General features: G+C 35.2%; 2 protein-coding genes across 2 annotated transcripts in view; one reads left to right on the forward strand and one right to left on the reverse strand.

Annotated features, from left to right (window-relative positions):
- Positions 1-19415, forward strand: part of Bcs1 (mitochondrial chaperone BCS1) — a 33243-nt gene that overhangs the window by 3504 nt on the left and 10324 nt on the right. Inside the window, exon 2 of the mRNA XM_089733265.1 lies at positions 14024-14110. Coding sequence (XP_089589391.1) covers positions 14024-14110 — 87 coding nt within the window. The remainder of the gene's footprint in view (positions 1-14023; positions 14111-19415) is intronic.
- Positions 1868-17263, reverse strand: LOC114249374 (uncharacterized). Its single transcript, XM_089733266.1, has 14 exons — positions 16581-17263; positions 15766-15984; positions 14945-15163; positions 14268-14390; positions 12863-13020; positions 11994-12233; positions 11045-11135; positions 10053-10367; positions 9320-9442; positions 9086-9248; positions 6543-6686; positions 4042-4198; positions 3491-3674; positions 1868-2836 (listed from the first exon to the last, which is right to left on the reverse strand). Exons 1-14 carry the CDS (start codon positions 16805-16807, stop codon positions 1930-1932), a joined length of 3270 nt encoding a protein of 1089 aa, XP_089589392.1. The 5' UTR covers positions 16808-17263; the 3' UTR covers positions 1868-1929.

The raw sequence follows: 19415 nt of genomic DNA on the forward strand, positions 1-19415 counted from the left end.
AATCGACGAGTTCTACGCGGACCTACCTAGAATAGCCCCTTAGGCTACTAGGTAGGGAAAAAAAGAGTAGATTTGTAATCTGTCTTGTGTGATTTGTTCTGATTTTTTATCTATATATATATAAAAATGAATTACTGTTCGTTAGTCTCGCTAAAACTCGAGAACGGCTTTTCCGATTTGGCTAATTTTGGTCTTGAATTATTTGTGGAAATCCAGAGAAGGTTTAAAAGGTAGATAAATATGAAAATGCTCGGAATTAAATAAAAATAACAATTTTGTTTTTCCTTTGATGTGTCCCCCGTCGGGCGGATTCCTTTTGGTTGGCTTAAGTTTATTTTATACAAAAGCTTAGGTCTGTTATTTATCAATTGAGGCACTACGAAGTCTGCCCGGTCAGCTAGTCAGAAATAAATAATAAACAACAAAATACAGCTCGTTACCAAGCAATAATAAACCTTCTTATATCTTCTTAAAAACTTGAAAACAATAGTGCATAAATAAATACTTAAGTTATTGGTTTTTTTATTGCTTAAATGGGTGAACGAGCTCGCGGGCCATCTGGTGATAAGTAGTTACCGAAGCTTTGAGACATGAGTTCTAAGGTCTCAGTTTTTACAATACAACGACTGCCCCACCCTTCAAACCGAAATGCATTACTGCTTCATGGCAGAAATAATGTAATATTTGAGACTCTCTAATGTACATATGTGTCAGCAATGCTATTTAAACTGCCTAAATTCAGAAATGCAAACGCTATGTAAAATTGTTCGAATAATGTACTCGAAAGTAAAGTCATAGGTTTTTTTTTTAATAAATAGGAAACTACACGTGCTCCTCAATGAGACAAGCATACATCAAATTCAAATTCGTGGTAAAAGCTAGGTACACAATCAAATGAGTCATGTGACAAACTGACGCAGGCGCGTAGGCGCTTCACATAAAATCTCACTGGCGACGTAGAATCTGCCGCCCGCTCAATTGGACTCAATTGGTTTAATTGACTTCAATTGAAATGACCTCGCGTACTCTTTCCAGCTCCCGTTTCTAGCATGACACTTGTTCATGTTCATTATTTTTTGGAGCTCACTAAAGCACTTTAAAATTATGATTGATCCAAATAAATCCAGTGCATTTTTTAGACGGTCCGAATAAAAAATTATTGTTCTGAAATAAGTTACACTGATAGTTTTAATTAATCTTAGAAGTTTCTTGTTGGTCTGGAACCATAACATCGATTAGTATCTTGAAGATTGTCGACGGTTTTATTTTCCGAGTATAAATTGTGGTTTGGAGGGTAGAACAAAATTGATCCCCAGTACAATCGAGCCCATGTGGAAACGTCTGGCGGTAGCCATGTTGCAATGTCTTTTAAACTCCGGTCCCTACTCAATTACCCAGTGTACCCAAAAAAAAGCAGTTCTCTAAAATTTTAAAATTACGACTCACTAAGCTAGTTAACGCCCCTGACTACTGTACCATGGGTTGTGGCTCATCGAACAAACATTCATGAGATTAACAGGTTTATTTGCTCTTTATTTGGGTGTTTAATCTGTATTAGGTATATAGGTATGCATATATTTGTACGTATATTATAATAGTATGTATACCTATTAGTCTCTGGTTCCCATAGTACAGGGAATCTTAAGTTTGGTACGACGTGACCGTGTGTGACTCGTCCCCGATTATTATTATTATTTGAACTAGACAGAAGTTACTCTGATTATAACAGGCACGATGACGGAATGCCGCTATAAAGACACATTTTGGCACGTGTCCTATCCGGTGGACAATTGATCTTAATTAGGAAATGGCGGTGCGATGCGATTGTGACATACGATGTCCGTCTTTATTTCTGAATTTGTAACATTAAAACTTAATGCAGCAAAAGTTGATACAATAATAATGGTAATATAATAAATAGTTTAGAATTCAGTCACGCCTTTTCTTCTTCGACTTTGTTTTCCAGAAATATGTTTTGTCTTTGTTCTCGTTTGATTCATTATTTTCTTGAATTGTTTCCAAATCGCTTAGACGCTTCGATCTCTCCAGTTTATGTTGACGCCTAATTTTGTTTTCATCAAGCCCTGTCGATTCTGATATAATTGACAGACTATCTTGAAAACGTAAATGCTTACTTCTTCGCTCCGAACTACCTTCGTGTACTTGAGCATTTGATAAAAAGGAGCTAGAAGTGGGACTGTTGTCATTCAAGGATTGATTTAAATTGTCATACTCATAAGATTTAAGTTCGGCTTCTTCAAGTACTTTTTTTAATTTTGAATTTATGTTTACTGAACTGACTGAATGAGTCTTCGACGTTGAAGGCTTTGACGCTTGAAAGAATTTTAAAACATGTAATTCTTCATCATTAACTTGGCAATTAAAATTATCTGGGTCTAAAAATGAATATTCATCCGACAGTACCAAATTTTCTGAAACTGAACATTCTAGAGACTTCAAATCATTTTTCTTAAATTGAGTGTTCTGAAAATCTTTCAATGCCATGCCATTTTCCGTTTGGACTCCAGTATTAACTGATGGAATTCCTAACATCTTTCGTATCTCAAACTCGGTAAAAGAAAACCTTTTCTTCGCTTTCATGTTGTCGTTTGATAGGCCTGACACCATGATATCACTATTTTCTATCGATTTAAATTTATGTCGGAGATATTTACAGCAAAAAAAGTCAATTATCAATCTAATACAAGTTTTTTTCTTTTTGTTTCCATCTTGATCACCATCATACATTAAATCATCTTCTGGATGACCAAGATATACCAGTTTGGAATCATTGTCGATTTCATTAGGAGATCGCATTACACTTTTCAGTAATAACCTGAAAGTACATAATACATGAAGCTTTCTTGCCTCTTGCATAACTCCGGCCACCATACCTTCTACTTATATTATGCATGTATATATACAACATATTCAAACAGAATCGTAATAAAATAAATTAGTAGGTACGGATTGTTGTTATTTTATGCAAAAAAAAGTAAAATAAACTTTTGATTATTTGATTAATTAAGGAAAACAAAAGTGAAACGAATGTACTCTATTTAAAAAAAAAGTGTCTTGTTGGTTGATGAATGACTTTTTGTGTCGGTAAAATGGCAAATTCCTTTTCATATTAATTTAAATTATAATTATTGATAGACTCGTATTTCCGTCACGAAAATTAAATTGTAAACAGATTGTTGGTCTATGTGTTTGTGCGCGCTAATCTTCACACAGACTGAACTGAAATTTATGAATAGCTCTCAGTGGTCTATCGTAATAAGTTAACTGGTTTGAATGAATTAGACCATTATTTGTCTCAATGTTTCATACAAATACAATTAAGACAAAACGCAAAAACCAAACCAAAAAATCTAGAGAATTTGTCAAAGCTTATGATCCGTAAAGACGAAAAAGCCAAATTCCAAAAATTCCAAAAGTTTTGGAAGGCAATTCGAGAACAACAATAGCAATGTGATTAATATGTTCTTACATGTTTTCTTCGCCGTTCGAGTACACAAAAAAGGCCTCAGAAACACTAGGTACACATTTCTTGATCCAATACTGTACAATGTACAATGCCGTAAATAAAACTGCCAGTAAAGTAAATGAAGCAAGATACATGTTATGTTGAAAACCAGTTGATCGACACAATAAACGATCTTCATCGTAAATATCTGAAAAGAAATGAAAAAAAGTACTCAAGTGGATATCAAAATTAATAAAAGAAATTGAAAGTAAAGCCCACTATGTTAATGAAAAAGCTTTCGTCATATATTTTTTTTTATTGCCTTTGTAGGCAGACGAGCATACAGCCCACATGATGGTAAGTGGTCACCGTCGCTCATGGACGTCAGCAATGCCAGGGGCAGAGCCAAGCCGTTGCCTACCATAAAGTACTCTCCGCAAGCCTCGTTTGAAGAAGGACATGTCATAGCGCTCGGAAAACACCGTGGAGGTTATAGGATATTGTTCAATTTGTGTGCAGTATTTAAATGTATATACGGGCCGTCAATTTAATAATTGTTACACAATCAGAAATACCATAAGAACCACAATTCGGCACTCCATCACACATAGAACTTGTATCTATGCATATTCGGGTACCAGAAACATGACATTCCATTTGTGTATTGGGACACCTCGAATTCATATCTGATAAAGCACGGGCAGGAGTTAACACTAGCGTCATGTAGTCCATCTGGAAATTAAATATAACAAAATCGCAAATTAATCACGATAAGGTAGATAAAAATTTGATAAGAAAATAGCTAACACTGATCAAACAAAAAAAGTTAAGTCCAAGGTAATCCTGATCTCTCTCTCTCATTATTTGTGATGTCAATTTCATTGAAAACTAGCTGACCCGGCAGACTTCATAGTGCCTCAATCGATAAATAAAAGACCAAAATTTTTGTATAAAATAAACTTAAAATAAACAAAAGGAATCCGTCCGACGGGGGACACATCAAAGGAAAAACAAAATTGTTATTTTTATTTAATTCCGAGCATTTTCTATCTTTTAAGCCACCTCTGGACTTCCACAAATAATTCAAGACCAAAATTAGCCTAATCGGTCCAGCCGTTCTCGAGTTTTAGCGAGACTAACGAACAGCAATTCATTTTTATATATATAGATCGATTACGTAATCTCTTATAATAAAAATAAATAGTTATGGTCTAAGAGCTGAAAATTTCGAAAACTATCCACAAGAAATTACTCAATTGTAACAAGAAATGTAAGAGCATTTCTTAATTTTTCTATTTTTTTTTCTTTGTTTTTTTTTATTTTTATTTTTTTTCCTACCTAAGCTGATAGCCTTGAGAGGCTCTTTCAGCGTAACCGTGGCTAGTAGGTGAGCTCACGGGGCTCAAACCTGACGACGATGCTAACACGAACCCTAGCAAGAGCCGTGCTTCGCAGAATTTACCACCGGATCGGAAACGCAACCCACTGAGAAGATCCGGCGAGAAACTCAGTGGGCAGCCAACGACCGTACTGATTGGAGCAGTTCATAAAACTTTAACTTGTCATCATATCTTTTCAATATGAAGTACTTCTGTACATAGACAAAATATTCACTCACACATCTACATAAGTATTAAAAACTGAAATAAAAGATTTTGCAACAGATCATCCTAGTAAGCGGGTAATAGCTTTACGAGTTTCATCGTAATTTTATTGTTCAGATGTGCAGTTGATAAGAATGAAAATATTATAAATTGAGTTTCTCTTTCTGCACGATATTGTGTACTCCCTGCTGATCCAATCACTTGAATTATTTTTTATTCTGTTACACACAGGCATGCATGCTAGTATTTTATTAGTAAAAATGGTACTGTGAGTAGCATTAAAACAATACACGTTCTAATTTGTAAAGTGTAATAATAAATATGAAAAGTATAGTCTTAGTAGGTATATAATCGTAATAAATTATTTATGCATTCAAAGCCCTTTTAAGCGAAACCAGCTAGAAGCCCGTATTACCTTAAACTGCAAAGTAGGAACGAATAGAAAAAATAATAAAATAAATTAGTTTTACTATATTTATAGTTATTTATATACTAATCTAATAATCGATATTTGACCATAATCACTGATACTTTAAAATTAAGATACATTTTCTTCTTTTTTTTTCTCTTTCTTTCGTCTCTTCTTTTTCGTTTTCTTTATTGCTTTATTATTATCAAACATTTGTAATAAACACTGAATCCAAAATTATGTCTTTCAAAAAATAAAAGGATTCGGTGGACAAACAAAGTAAAAAAAATGTACTTAACCGTTCTGTTTATTATATATACACTCGAGAGCAATAAATGTTGGTCACCTAAAGAAACCTATAAATCTTGGAAACTAAGAATGTAGCCTAATGAAATAAATTGTGTTTAGTAAACAATTAAATACCGCTTAAATTAAAGTAATAAAATTTATGTCACTACACTTTATTCATTAAAAATTACATAAAGAAGAATAAACAGCTGATCTTCTTTTTTTTTTTTTATTGCTTAGATGGATGGACGATCTCACAGCCCACCTGATGTTAAGTGGTTACTGGAGCCCATGGACATCTACAACGTAAATGCGCCACCCACCTCGAGATATAAGTTCTAAGGTCTCAGTATAGTTTCAACGGCTAGCACACCCTACGAACCGAATCTCACCTTAAATCAAAAATAGGAAACATGACATTTTTGTACAACAATATGTTTTAATTTTATTTTAATTTGTTGTATTGCCTCCTTATGCTTGCATTACGTACTGCGTTTACGCAGCTTGGCACGCTGTACAACAAGTTTCTTATACGATTTTGGTAAATATTCTCTTATACCTCTGTGAGAACAATTTTGAGCTCACGAAGCGTGATTGGGGGAGGGTTTCGATGTTTTACGCATGTCCCTAATAACTATTAACTATGTACTAAACAATAGAATAAACAATTTTAAGAATAAACCGTAACAGTAACAGACTTTTACTTAAATAATAAAGTACTAACGGTTTTCTGAACGACTTACACTTTTTAAGAATAATTAACTCAATAACTCACCGTGAAATTATCTATGGCAATGACGATTTTCGATGAATTAAACAAATAGATTAACTTAGACGTCGATTCGCTACTATCACATATGTTTAGCTTTAGTGCACCCAAAGAGTGGCTTAGTTGGCGTAAAGCCAAACGGCCAGAGTTCTGTGGGATAATTTATATTAAATAAGAACCATTGATTAGCGTTTGTTTAATGTTCGTGGCTATAAATATAATAATGGCCATAAATACTGTTACAATTAAAAATAAATAAAATATTACATTTGAATTTGGAATCTGTCATTTGTATATGATTGCTCATTGAGTTTTCTCATTTTGGCGCCAATACATTGTACAATATTTTGAGATATTAAAATGGAGTGGGGTGATAAACAGAACCGAATCGCTGTGATTGCATTACACAAAGTAGGTATGGAGCCAAATGCAATTTTTAAAACTCTCCATACGCTTGGTATTAGTAAAATATTTGTGTACCGGGCTATTAATAGGTGCAATGAGACCTCCTATGTTTGTGACAGAAAAAGATCTGGCCGTCCACGTAGTGTTCGTACGAAAAAGGTGGTCAAAGCAGTAAGGGAAAGAATTCGAAGAAATCCTGTCCGAAAGCAAAATATTTTATCTCGGGAGATGAAGATAGCACCTAGAACCGTGTCGCGTATTTTAAAATATGACTTAGGACTTGCAGCCTATAAGAGACGTACTGGTCATTTCTTAACTGATAATTTAAAAGAGAATAGGGTGGTAAAATCGAAACAACTACTAAAGCGGTACGCAAAGGGAGGTCATAGAAAAATATTGTTTACGGATGAGAAATTTTTTACAATTGAGCAACATTTTAACAAACAAAATGACCGTATTTATGCTCAAGGCTCTAAGGAAGCTTCCCAATTAGTCGACAGAGTGCAACGTGGGCACTATCCGACTTCAGTGATGGTTTGGTGCGGTATTAGCTATGTAGGAGTGACTGAGCCATACTTTTGTGAAAAGGTATCAAAACATCGGCACAAGTGTATCAAGATACCATTCTTGAGAAGGTAGTGAAGCCCCTTAACAACACCATGTTCAATAATCAAGAATGGTCCTTCCAGCAAGACTCGGTGCCAGGTCATAAAGCTCGGTCTACGTAGTCTTAGTTGGAAACGAACGTTTCGGACTTCATCAGAGCTGAAGACTGGCCGTCGTCTAGTCCCGATCTTAATCCGCTGGATTATGATTTATGGTCAGTTTTAGAGAGTACGGCTTGCTCTAAACGCCATGATAATTTGGAGTCCCTAAAACAATCCGTACGATTGGCAGTGAAAATTTTTCCCATGGAAAGAGTGCGTGCTTATAGAAGAACGTTGAGGCCAGTTATCAATAGTGATAACTGGCCTCAACGTTTAAAGGACTATATTGCAGCCAATGGAGACTTCGAATAAGCTTTTTATACTTTAAATTGTTTTATATTTATGTATTAAACTAACACACTGTAAAAGTAATAAATGTTATTTGCAATAGTTTTTATTTATTTTTAATTGTAGCAGTATTTATGGCCAGACTAAGTATAAATTAATACGATTGAGACAAAATTATATAATATAATTTATATAGAGCAACAAAATACTGTAAAAGCTCATTATTCACGCTTCCTTCATTCGCGTTTATACTATTCGCGGGTTAAATAAATGCGACCCAATTCCTATATTCACTGTTAAAGATTTCTTCATTCGCGGATCTAATCGGAACATCGGTACGTACACATGGATAAAAAGGATTCAAACACATGCGTAGGTATCCAACCGAATATCCTTTGTAAGCGCGTCGTCAAATGGATTAATAAAAAGTGAAATAGATCTTATTACAACTACGCCTAAAGTGTGTTGCTAAATTATATCGCCTAGGAACGTATCCCCTATAATCCCATATATGTATGTAAATTACCATTCCATATTCACGGTTTCTGTATTCGAGGCATATTTACGGAACATATACCCCGCGAATATAGAGCGTTTACTGTATAAAATGTATAAGCTAATAATAACGGATATTGGTGGTAGTAAATAAATAACCAACGGCTGTTATATCCCTCAAACTGAACTTTTGGCACTTCGCGCAAAAATAGCCGGCATGATGGTTACTTATTACTACGCTAGTTTATAAATATTATGGTTTAATATATTTAATTTTTATCATAACTCAAAGTCATTCTTTTATCGTAGAAGTCGATCATAAGCACATAAAAGTTACGTGCTTATTAAAAACGATAATAGCCTAATGGATTAGAATATTGACATCATCAGTTGCCAATCGATAGTTAGATCTGCGCTAATAGAGAGTCTAGTTCGTATTGTTTGGAAAACCGTATTGAAAATACTGTGAAGAGTTATTCGAGATTATCTCCGGGACTATTTTTATTTTTATTTTTGCTACATATTCGAAAACCGTTCTTTTATCGGTAATATCAATGAGTGGCCGTAGACTCTCGTTTGTTTCCGTGTTGTACGTAAACAATTATTCTATTAGTATTTGGAGTTAGTATTTTAATACGTATTAGCGAAATTTACCTCAACATCTGCTATTTCCAAATATCCCTGATTACTTTGCGTGTCGTATGAATCTTCATTGGACATGTTCGTTAATTCAACATCGACAGCCCTCTCTTTTATAACGTACGGACGAGCATTTTCCACATCGATTAGCTTTATAAATCTTCTATCACGCTTTAATCTTTAAAATGCAGAACTATATATCCTTAATGTTTTATTAAATAACAGAATATAATTCACTGAGAATCTTACATGGAAGGTGTTGTAGTATTAATCTGATTTGTCTGGTTTAATACATCGGCTATGGCAGGAGCAACTTGTACTAAATTTTCCCATGATTTATGATCAACAAGTGATCCTACCGCTGGTTTTGTACTGAAAAATTTTTTTGTAGTTTTTTCTTCCACTTAATACCGAGTGCATTACAATATCTGTACCACTTAATAATTTTGTAAGTAAGCCAGAAACACAAAGAACTTTTATATTAATAAACAATTCATCCATATAAAACCCACAAATTAGTTATGAAGATAAATAAAAGCCTTTTATTTCGTGCAAGTGACTTATAAAAACAAAATTAAATCTATGTGATCTCTGTGAATAGTTGTCTAACAATTGTGTTTGTTGAATAATATTAGGTACTATTTCCACTAGCAAGGATCCCTCCTCGGATAAAGGCCTCCTCCAAGGATAGCCAATCTTCTCTAGATTGGGTTTTTTCAACCCAATTTGTAGTTGCTACTTTCTTTATAGCTAGCTTCTTCCCATCTAGGTTGATATTATTGAAGTATTGAAGATACTTAAATTAAATATACTTTTACCGTAGAAATGTATAATACTGTGAACACACATTACCAGGAGAAGACGTAAGTAAGAAGTCCGTAAAATAACAGGAATTTCAAGCCTTTTCACGTTACAGCACAGATAAATATTACAATCTCATTGTGGAGAATGATTGCATATAAAATTATGCTTTTATACCTACCTTTTATATCCGGCATGATTGAATAAAGAATCATTCGATGATGAATTTGATTCAATGTCTGAAATGAAAATGATGCTTATTAGGGAATTTTTCAACTTTTCTTTTGATAATAAAAAATATTTTAGTTCACCCGTGTCGTCTTCGATATCAGGAATATATATTTCTGAAGAGTAAGCCAACGTAGTTTCCATATTTTCAAAACTAGATTCTCGATTTAAAACGCTATTGTATATTTCAGTTTTATTCTTTGGGGGCATAGGCTTAGTGAATTGCAATGAAATAGTTTTTTCTGTTTGGCTAAGAAACTTGGAATCGCTGAAATATCGTTTTTAAATTATCCATTAACTTCAAGCTAATATGTAACGAATTATAACTATGTAAAATAGTGATGGGAAAAGTTGAACCCAACAACATCAACAATTCAAAATGTACACATTTTTCAAAGTTGATTCATGTAAAATGTTAGAGAACTTTCCGATAGGGTACGAGTTACGACTTACAAATCGTTTCTGAGATGTATGTAATATTTACTTTCAAAATCCACGAACTAAAATTATAACTATTTTTCGTACATCCAAACAGAATAATAATAATAAGCAACTGTAATAATAACAAATTACTGGTAGGACCTCTTGTGACCTCCTTGTGGCCTATTTCCGCCGTGAAGCAGTAATGCGTTTCGGTTTGAAGGGTGGGGTAGCCGTTGTAACTATACTGAGAGCTTAGAACTTATATCTCAAGGTGGGTGGTGCATTTACGTTTTAGATGTCTAAGAGCTCCAGTAACCACTTAACACCAGGTGGGCTGTGAGCTCGTCCACCCATCTAAGCATTAAAAAAAAACATTATTCCTCTGCACAAGAATAGTTTTCCCAGTTCCTGTTTTTTTCTTTATACATAAATGAGTTGTAGAGGATTTTTGGAAAATATTCCTATACCGATTACAACTATTTTCAATTAAAATATATAATTAATTTAATGTTATTTACTTACATGTAAGTCGCTATAGGAAGCGTCGTTACAACTTGCAGGTTTGGAATAATTTTAACCGTATTATATAAAGACAAATTTGGCAATAGGTATACTGCAAATAAATATTTATTTATATAGGATACGCATTAATATATATTCTATACTAGCTAACCCGGCAGACTTCATAGTGCCTCAATCGATAGGTCAATAAAAGACCTAAACTTTTGTATAAAATAAATTTAAAACAAACAAAAGGAATCCGTCCGACGAGGGATACATCAAAGGAAAAACAAAATTGTTATTTTTATTTAATTCCGAGCATTTTTCATATTTATTTACCTTTTAAACCTTCTCTGGACTTCCACAAATTATTCAAGACCAAAATTAGCCAAATCGGTCTAGCCGAAAAGCCGTTCTCGAGTTTTAGCGAGACTAACGAACAGCAATTCATTTTTATATATATAGAAGAAGAAGAAGACTATACGTTTTTCTGATTCCTGGTACGAAATGGTTTGTGGGATAGTCGCTGTTTTAGTGCAACTGAAACTTCGAGCTCTTTTCTCGATATGGGTGAAGAAGGCATTCAGGTTGTATTGAGCCGTCAGCTCATCCATGGATTTAGTGCAATAAACAATATAATCACAAATTAAAGAATGACGTTACCGTTAATTACAAAAATTATAATTTTTGCGGGCTTGATTTTTATTACACGATGTTTATTCCTTTACCGTGGAAGTCAATCCTGAATATTTGTTACGTATCTTATTTCATCAGAAAAATTGGCACCTTTCTGCAGGATTCTAACATCGGCATAGTCGCATTTCTACGTTGTGTGTATGACTAATATTATGTGAATTTTACTTATACTATCATAATTGTGATATTTGTGATGACGCAATGGTAATAAGGTCTAGGTACTCACTTTGTTGACGGTCTAAATAATTATGTATTAAGTTTTTTTTTTAAATACCGCTTTTGTTATTATCCAAGTTAAGACTATTCCAATCTTTCATGAACGATATTTTATGTTGTTCGCTTTTATTGCTCGAGTCGTTCTTTAGGACACTCATCAGATGCTCGATAAGCCTCCACGAGTTTGTACTGCTCAGATTAGATTTTGCCTTTGGAGGTGAGAGGATGGAAGTTACTGAAGACAATTTGGTTTTTGTTTTCAATATCCGTGGTTTAGTAATAAAATATTTTAATTCATCTGTAAAGTGATAATTTATTGAAGCAGTTCCTCCTGCGTATACATATTATGTAATGTAACTATGACTATTGCATCCAACGAACGCATAAAATATCGCCGGATTTATCTATATCTATACTAATATTATAAAGAGGAAAGATTTGTTTGTTTGTTTGTTTCGAATAGGCTCCGAAACTACTAGACCGATTTGAAAAATTCTTTTTCCATTAGAAGCCGACATTGTCCCTGATAAACATAGGCTACTTTTTTTTATTTATTTTTATTTTTATTTTTTGGTTTCATGTTTCCGAAGCGAAGCGAGGGCGGGTCGCTAGTATTTAATAAGAGGTGAAAAATTAAATAATATTGTATGAGCTATACATATTTCAATTTATGTATCGTATGTATGTATTTTTAGGTATCCGTGTGTGTTCAATGTATTTAATGCATTTATTGGAGAACGTGTATTTTTGTATGTGTTTATGTTTTTACTTTATGTTTCAATGCATCTACAATTACATATTTCCTCTGCCGTACCATTGGATGATTGGTATTACTATTTCGCCTTAGGCATCCAATGTGTATAAATACATGAAGTGTAATAAATAAAAATAAAATGAAGTATATATAAATGAAAATTAAATACGTACTGAACTTTTGTCTTTCGGAGAAAGGTCGAGTTTGTAAAGTTCCAAATAATGTTCTATGCATATTTCCAAAATGTAATAATTTATTTGAGTTATTCTTAAGTTTTTTGTATTTATTTCTTCGTTTTGTAGATATTAGTCCTTTGTAATTGTTCATCAATCTGTTGAAAATGTTATTAATAAATAAATCATATAATATCTGACTGTAAATGATTGTTTTATTTTTTCATTTCTTAGCAACTATTTTAGTTACTTCGTTCTAACGATAATTTATTTAAAAATATCCCACAAAATATTTAAGACCTATAAAATGCCCTACACCTGTGGGTAATACGTTCATGTTCTCATTAATTTTCGATTCATTCCTTCGATTCGATTCATTCATTTCGATTCATTTTAGGCAGCGGCTTGGCTCTGCCCCTGGCATTGCTGAAGTCCATGGGCGACGGTAACCACTCACATCAGGTGGGCCGTATGCTCGTCTGCCTACAAGGGCAATAAAAAAAATCATTCGATTACCTACATACCTTATCGTTTCCATTTTCAGGTCTATTGTACTAAGGAAAGAAAAAAAGGTAACCGATTAAAATGGATGTAACATACGGACAGACCGACTGGTCAGGCTGGCCACAGTGTGAACGTCGTCGCCTACCTTGACACAGTCAGTCCAAGTCCCATACACATATTTGAACAATGACTATCCTTTATACCACAATGCGTGATTGCTTTGCGGCACAAATAGAACGGATGTGCATCTCATAGCTTTCCCTAAACAGCTCCTGACGGATGCTTCTAATCTACTGTCGATGCTGTTGGATACTGCTAGTATTAACGCTAGTAGCGACCAAAGTACATGTCACTGCACTCGTCGAACTTGTTGTAGAACTCTTCTCAGCGGGCCAATGGCTCATGCACTTGCAATACAGCTTCCCTTGGGCTGTTAGACCTACTTAAAACGCGCTTTGGTAGCTGTTAGCAAACCCTCCCCTCCCGATTGTGCCCTCGAGTTTGTTCACTGTGTTAGTTGTTAATCGGCAAGGGCTCTAGGCCAAATGCAATTCTACCATACAAAAAACTCGACCCACAAATAGTGCTTAAAATAGGAAATAGGAAGGGGTGGAGGCATATTGGAGGTAGGAAAACTAAGTGAATATTTTATTCCAGGAACGGTAGCAATAACACAAGGAAGTCGATCACCGTGGTACGTGAGGAATGTAGATCTTCACGACGACTTAAATCTAGAGCCGATATGTAAGTATCTTAAGGAAGCGTCAGAACGCTACTTTAAAAAAGCGACGCAGCAAAATAACTAACTAAAACTCTGTGCCGAGTTCGACGAGCACGGTTACCGGGCTCCCTACTACTAGTGTTAGAGCTAAAAGCGCTTAATGCAAGGGTTTGGACATACCTCTTATCTGGTGTAAACACATTTTGTTGTGATTTAGATACAGAAAATTCAGCTGCATCTGTTGCATTCGCGACAGAAAACTGAACTAATGGAATTAAGCTTGTTTCATAAGCTTTTTCTGGTCTAAAACATAAATCAACACGATCATTTATATTTTTACAACGTATTCGTAACGATAGACTCACGGAACCCGCGTAAATATGGGCTTATAGTCCAGCATAGCAATCCGAGGGATTCGATAGCTCCACACACAAAAGATTGGTTCTCTAAAATTGTTTTCTTCGGTTTCTGCGAGTCGTAGACATAATTCAAATTCCTTTTACGTTACGTTAAAATTATGCTTAACGTCAGAAATAATAAAAAACATGAGATTAAAACATATTAAAAGCATTTTTGATGATCCGGCTTTAAATGTATTTTATTTTTCAATTCTCAACATCAATCTGTACAGTGTAGATTGTGTCCTCGTCTATAATATTTAGATTATTATTTTGGCAGCGGTTTGACTCTGCTCCTGGCATTGCTGAAGTCCATGGGCGACGGTAACCACTCACCATCAGATAGGCCGTGTGCTCGTTGGCATACAAGGGCAATAAAAAAAAGATTTATATTTTTTATAATAACTATGACTTTTGATCTAGGTATCTCTCACCTATATAATTTATTCAAGATCTTACCGAGGTGCTACGTCATACAAAACATCGAGTAAATTGATAATATCGAAACGATTTCTCATCGAGTCTTTACTGTCTCCTGATATAACAACGCCAGAAATATTAACTATTGGCACTTCGACTGTAATGTAATCTTTATGATCATTGTTTTGTATCGAGTTTTTATTTTGTTCGCTATTTTCATTTTTAACGTTATCATCGTTCGATCCGGTATCATCGTCACTGAAATGTAAATATATCTTACAATATATCTTCAAAGTGTTTCTGTTGTTGAGCCAACAGATCAGGGGGTGTCAACAAAGTTATGTAAGATTTTCAGGGTTCAGTGTCTTTCAGATTTCGCTCACATTCACGGATAACACATAGCTTTTTTGACACAATGAACGTATTGCCACTTTGTTTTCATAGTCGCGATACATTCTAAAGTGATCCCGTCTAGTAATCAGAAATACCTATCGATCCATATGCAGCACACTTTTTGCGACATTTTTTTTTTATTGCCCTTGTAGGCAGACGAGCATACGGCCCACCTGATAGTGAGTGGTTACCATCGCCCATGGACTTCAGCAATGCCAGGGGCAGAGCCAAGCCGCTGCCTACCGCTAATGATGCATACGGGAACTCTCACTTATCAGTTGGATTTTATGTTCATCCAGGATGCCCACGGGCACTAAGCTGGCTATCGTTACGATAAGACAGACAGGGGCTGAGTAATGGTCGTCCACACTTCAAACCAAAACGCATCATCCTTCGCGGCATGATCTAGGTGTAACTACCATAATAACGAAATGCCACCATATAGTAATATTGAAGTCTATATTTACGTGGAATCAGTCGCATCGGTAGTTTTAAGTGAGTAATAACGAATCGTGTTATCTTTCTTTCGCTTTATCAACGTTTCCGGAACGTCACCCCAGTAACCACCGAAATTTTCTTCAACGTCGTATACAAGCAGCTGACTTCTACTTCCTGAACAAGATCTAAGGAGACTCTCAGTCGATAAAATTTCTATGACGAGAATAATATCGTTATCCACTTCTGTTCTGTAAATGAAGTTTACCAGTAATTACTTATTTATTTATTAATTTATTTATTACACTAATGATTTTGTATACATTGATGAGCTTCATGCTTAAAGCATTATCTAACAGTCAACCAAAATTATACAAAAAGAAAAGATTTATTATCAAAATCAATTTACAGTTTGGACATCCGCGATGCTCACACTAAGCAAGCGTGTATCATGAGCATCTGTAACTCTTAACAACAACAAAAAATCACATTAGTTAATATGATTACGCGAATTCTTTTGCGAACAGCATTCGCCGAAACCTTTGACCGTGAGCACAGCATACAGCAACATACCTACATTCTATCTACGAAGACAACCGACTTCTATAAAATTAAAAGGGAAGGAATATCATCAATGTAGTCGAAGTCAATGAATATGCATTTTAAAAAAAAACGAATGGACAGCAAGTACTTCTTAATAAAATTTAAATGGGACCACGTATAATAAAAAGCGCCTGTTCAACTAGAAAAAGTTCTGAGGAAACAAACTTTTAAAAATACGCTGTTTTTTTAGTCAGTTAAAAAAATATAGCTTAATGACTGATTTAACAAACAGTGTTTAACAAACCTTACACTTATAAAACAGCTATAAGGTAAATCTAGCGGAGAAAAATGCAGTATCTTCGCGTTTGCCCCAATAACCTGACTCGCCAAAAACATTGAAGGGACAACGCGACGGCGGCAATGTTCTGATATATCTTTTTTACAAACAAATTTATTAGATGGCAACGTATATGCTAAGCCGTATTGTAACTTTATTAAAATAAAGTATAATATTGTGAAAGGTTTAAACATTTTTACTTGAAAACTATGATTGAATTCACAGCCTTCTCGTCAAGGCCGCGTAGATTTCCGAAATATACCTATTAAAAATAAGTATTTTATTTTAATTAAAAAGAGGCTTTCTACTTTAAAAAACAAGAAAAAGGAATTATTCAATCTGTAAAATACAAGACACGCTCGATGATGGCGCTCTTATTATTTAGCTTCTGTGGTTACACTTCTGGTTCCATTCCAAGGAGGATCTATAGTTGCTTGATTTTTTTAGTAGCATCTCTTGTTTTTTTTCCCCTACTTTTGCTGATATCCTAGAGAGGCTATTACAGCTTCACCCTAACATGTAGGTGTGCTCACGGGGCTCAAACCGGAGTGTTGCTAACACTGGCCCTAGCAAGAACAGTGCTTCGCAGAATCTACCACCGAATCGGAAACGCGACCCACTGAGAAGATCCGGCGACAAACTCAGTGGGCTGCGTCTATAGCATTTCTAATCATCACCTATGTCACTAAAAAAATATATAGGATATAACTAGTCAGGTCATAAGTATTGTCACACAGTAAAAACTTTTCTTTTATAATGCTGGCCACAAAAAAGTTTATTGAATTCGAATTTCGAATTGTTCATGAAAATAAAAATGTATACTTTTAGAATTTTACTCATTTTTAAATATGGAGTGGACGCTTAAAGAAGACCGTGTTGCAGTTATTGTGATGCATCGTTGCGGTTACGCGCCAATTCAAATTTTTAACATACTGAAAATTTTGAATATAACCAAAAGATTCGTTTATCGTACCATCAAACGATACAATGAAGACTCTAGTGTAGATGACAGGTCAAGAAGTGGTCGCCCTCGGTCTGTTAGGACTCCAGCAGTGATAAAAGCTGTGAAGGCGCGAATTCAAAGAAATCCCAAACGTAAGCAGAAACTGTTGGCCCTTCAGATGGGGTTAAGCAGAACCACGGTGAAAAGGGTGTTAAATGAAGACTTAGGGTTTCGGGCATATCGAAGAAAAACAGGACATCGTTTGAATGCTCGTCTAATGGACCTAAGACTGAAGAGATGCCGCGCTTTGTTGAAGCGGTACGCGGGAAAAAAATATCGGTAAATTCTTTTTTCGCATGAAAATTTTTTTACCGTAGAAGAGAGCTACAACAAACAAAATGATAAGGTGTACGCACACAGTAGTGAAGAAGCGACAACCGTATTCCGCGTGTCCAACGAGGTCATTTTCCATCCTCGCTCACGGTATGGTTGGGAGTTTCTTATTGGTGCTTAACAGAGGTACTTTTTTGTGAGAAAGGTGTAAAAACGAATGCAGTTGTGTATCAAAATACAGTCCTGACGAACCTTGTGGAACCTGTTTCTCATACCATGTTCAATAACAGGCACTGGGTATTCCAACAAGATTCGGCGCCAGCTCATAGAGCGAAGAGCACACAAGACTGGCTGGCGGCGCGTGAAATCGACTTCATCCGGCACGAAGACTGGCCCTCCTCCAGTCCAGATTTGAATCCGTTAGATTACAAGATATGGCAACACTTGGAGGAAAAGGCGTGCTCAAAGCCTCATCCCAATTTGGAGTCACTCAAGACATCCTTGATTAAGGCAGCCGCCGATATTGACATGGACCTCGTTCGTGCTGCGATAGACGACTGGCCGCGCAGATTGAAGGCCTGTATTCAAAATCACGGAGGTCATTTTGAATAAACTTTAGTGTCATAAGAATCTATGTTTTGTTAAGTTCATTTTGGTATATGAATGGTTACATAATGAATAAACTTGTTTCAATTATTTTACATTAAACATGTGACAGAATTTATGACCTGACTAGGTAACACCAGATACTACAAGTATTATCAGCACATTGATGTATTTATTACATACAGTATCCAAAGTTTAAACAAAATAAAATGACACACAAATTTATAGATCAAATAATTACAGGGAAATCAGAATGCAGGCATGCGCTCGACGTGACGCCGAATCAACGATAGGGGTCGCGTGACCCGCACCATGTCATATTAATATCAAGCACTTAGGGTTTGCTACCTTTTTTTTTTACAAACATTATAAGCACGCATATATTTTTTACTTTTTAGCCACGTGCTCCGTAGTTTTACCCAGTATAAAATCGAAATTAATCTACTTCCAGATTCAGTCCTGCGCTGCTGTGTGAAACAAGAACCAATCAACACACTGTTGGCATGTACAATACTACTACTTTTTATTATCATAGACCCAGGCCTAAAATATATTGACCCCATGGATGCCTCTTTCCGATATCGTAAAAGGCAACTAAGGGATTCACCGAAGAATCGAAACCAGTGTTCTCTGACTATTATACCAGCATACTGTAATACCCAACTGCTGCATTTACGTATTAGTATTACGTAGGTATGTAGGGCGTACCATAAGCCTGTGCCGTCAGGTACCACCATCCTGCGTATTTCTGCTGATAAGCAGTCATGCCTTCTGGTTTAAAGGGTAGGACAACCTTCATACTATACTATTAAAACTTAGATCTCATTTCTCAATATGTGTTGCTGTATTTATATTATAATGTCCTAACCACTTAGTAAGAGTTCCTGTCTACACAAAAAAGATAATATTAGAATCATAAT

This window comes from Bombyx mandarina, chromosome 15 (assembly GCF_030267445.1).
Source record: "Bombyx mandarina strain Sakado chromosome 15, ASM3026744v2".
Taxonomy (NCBI): Eukaryota; Metazoa; Arthropoda; class Insecta; order Lepidoptera; family Bombycidae; genus Bombyx; species Bombyx mandarina.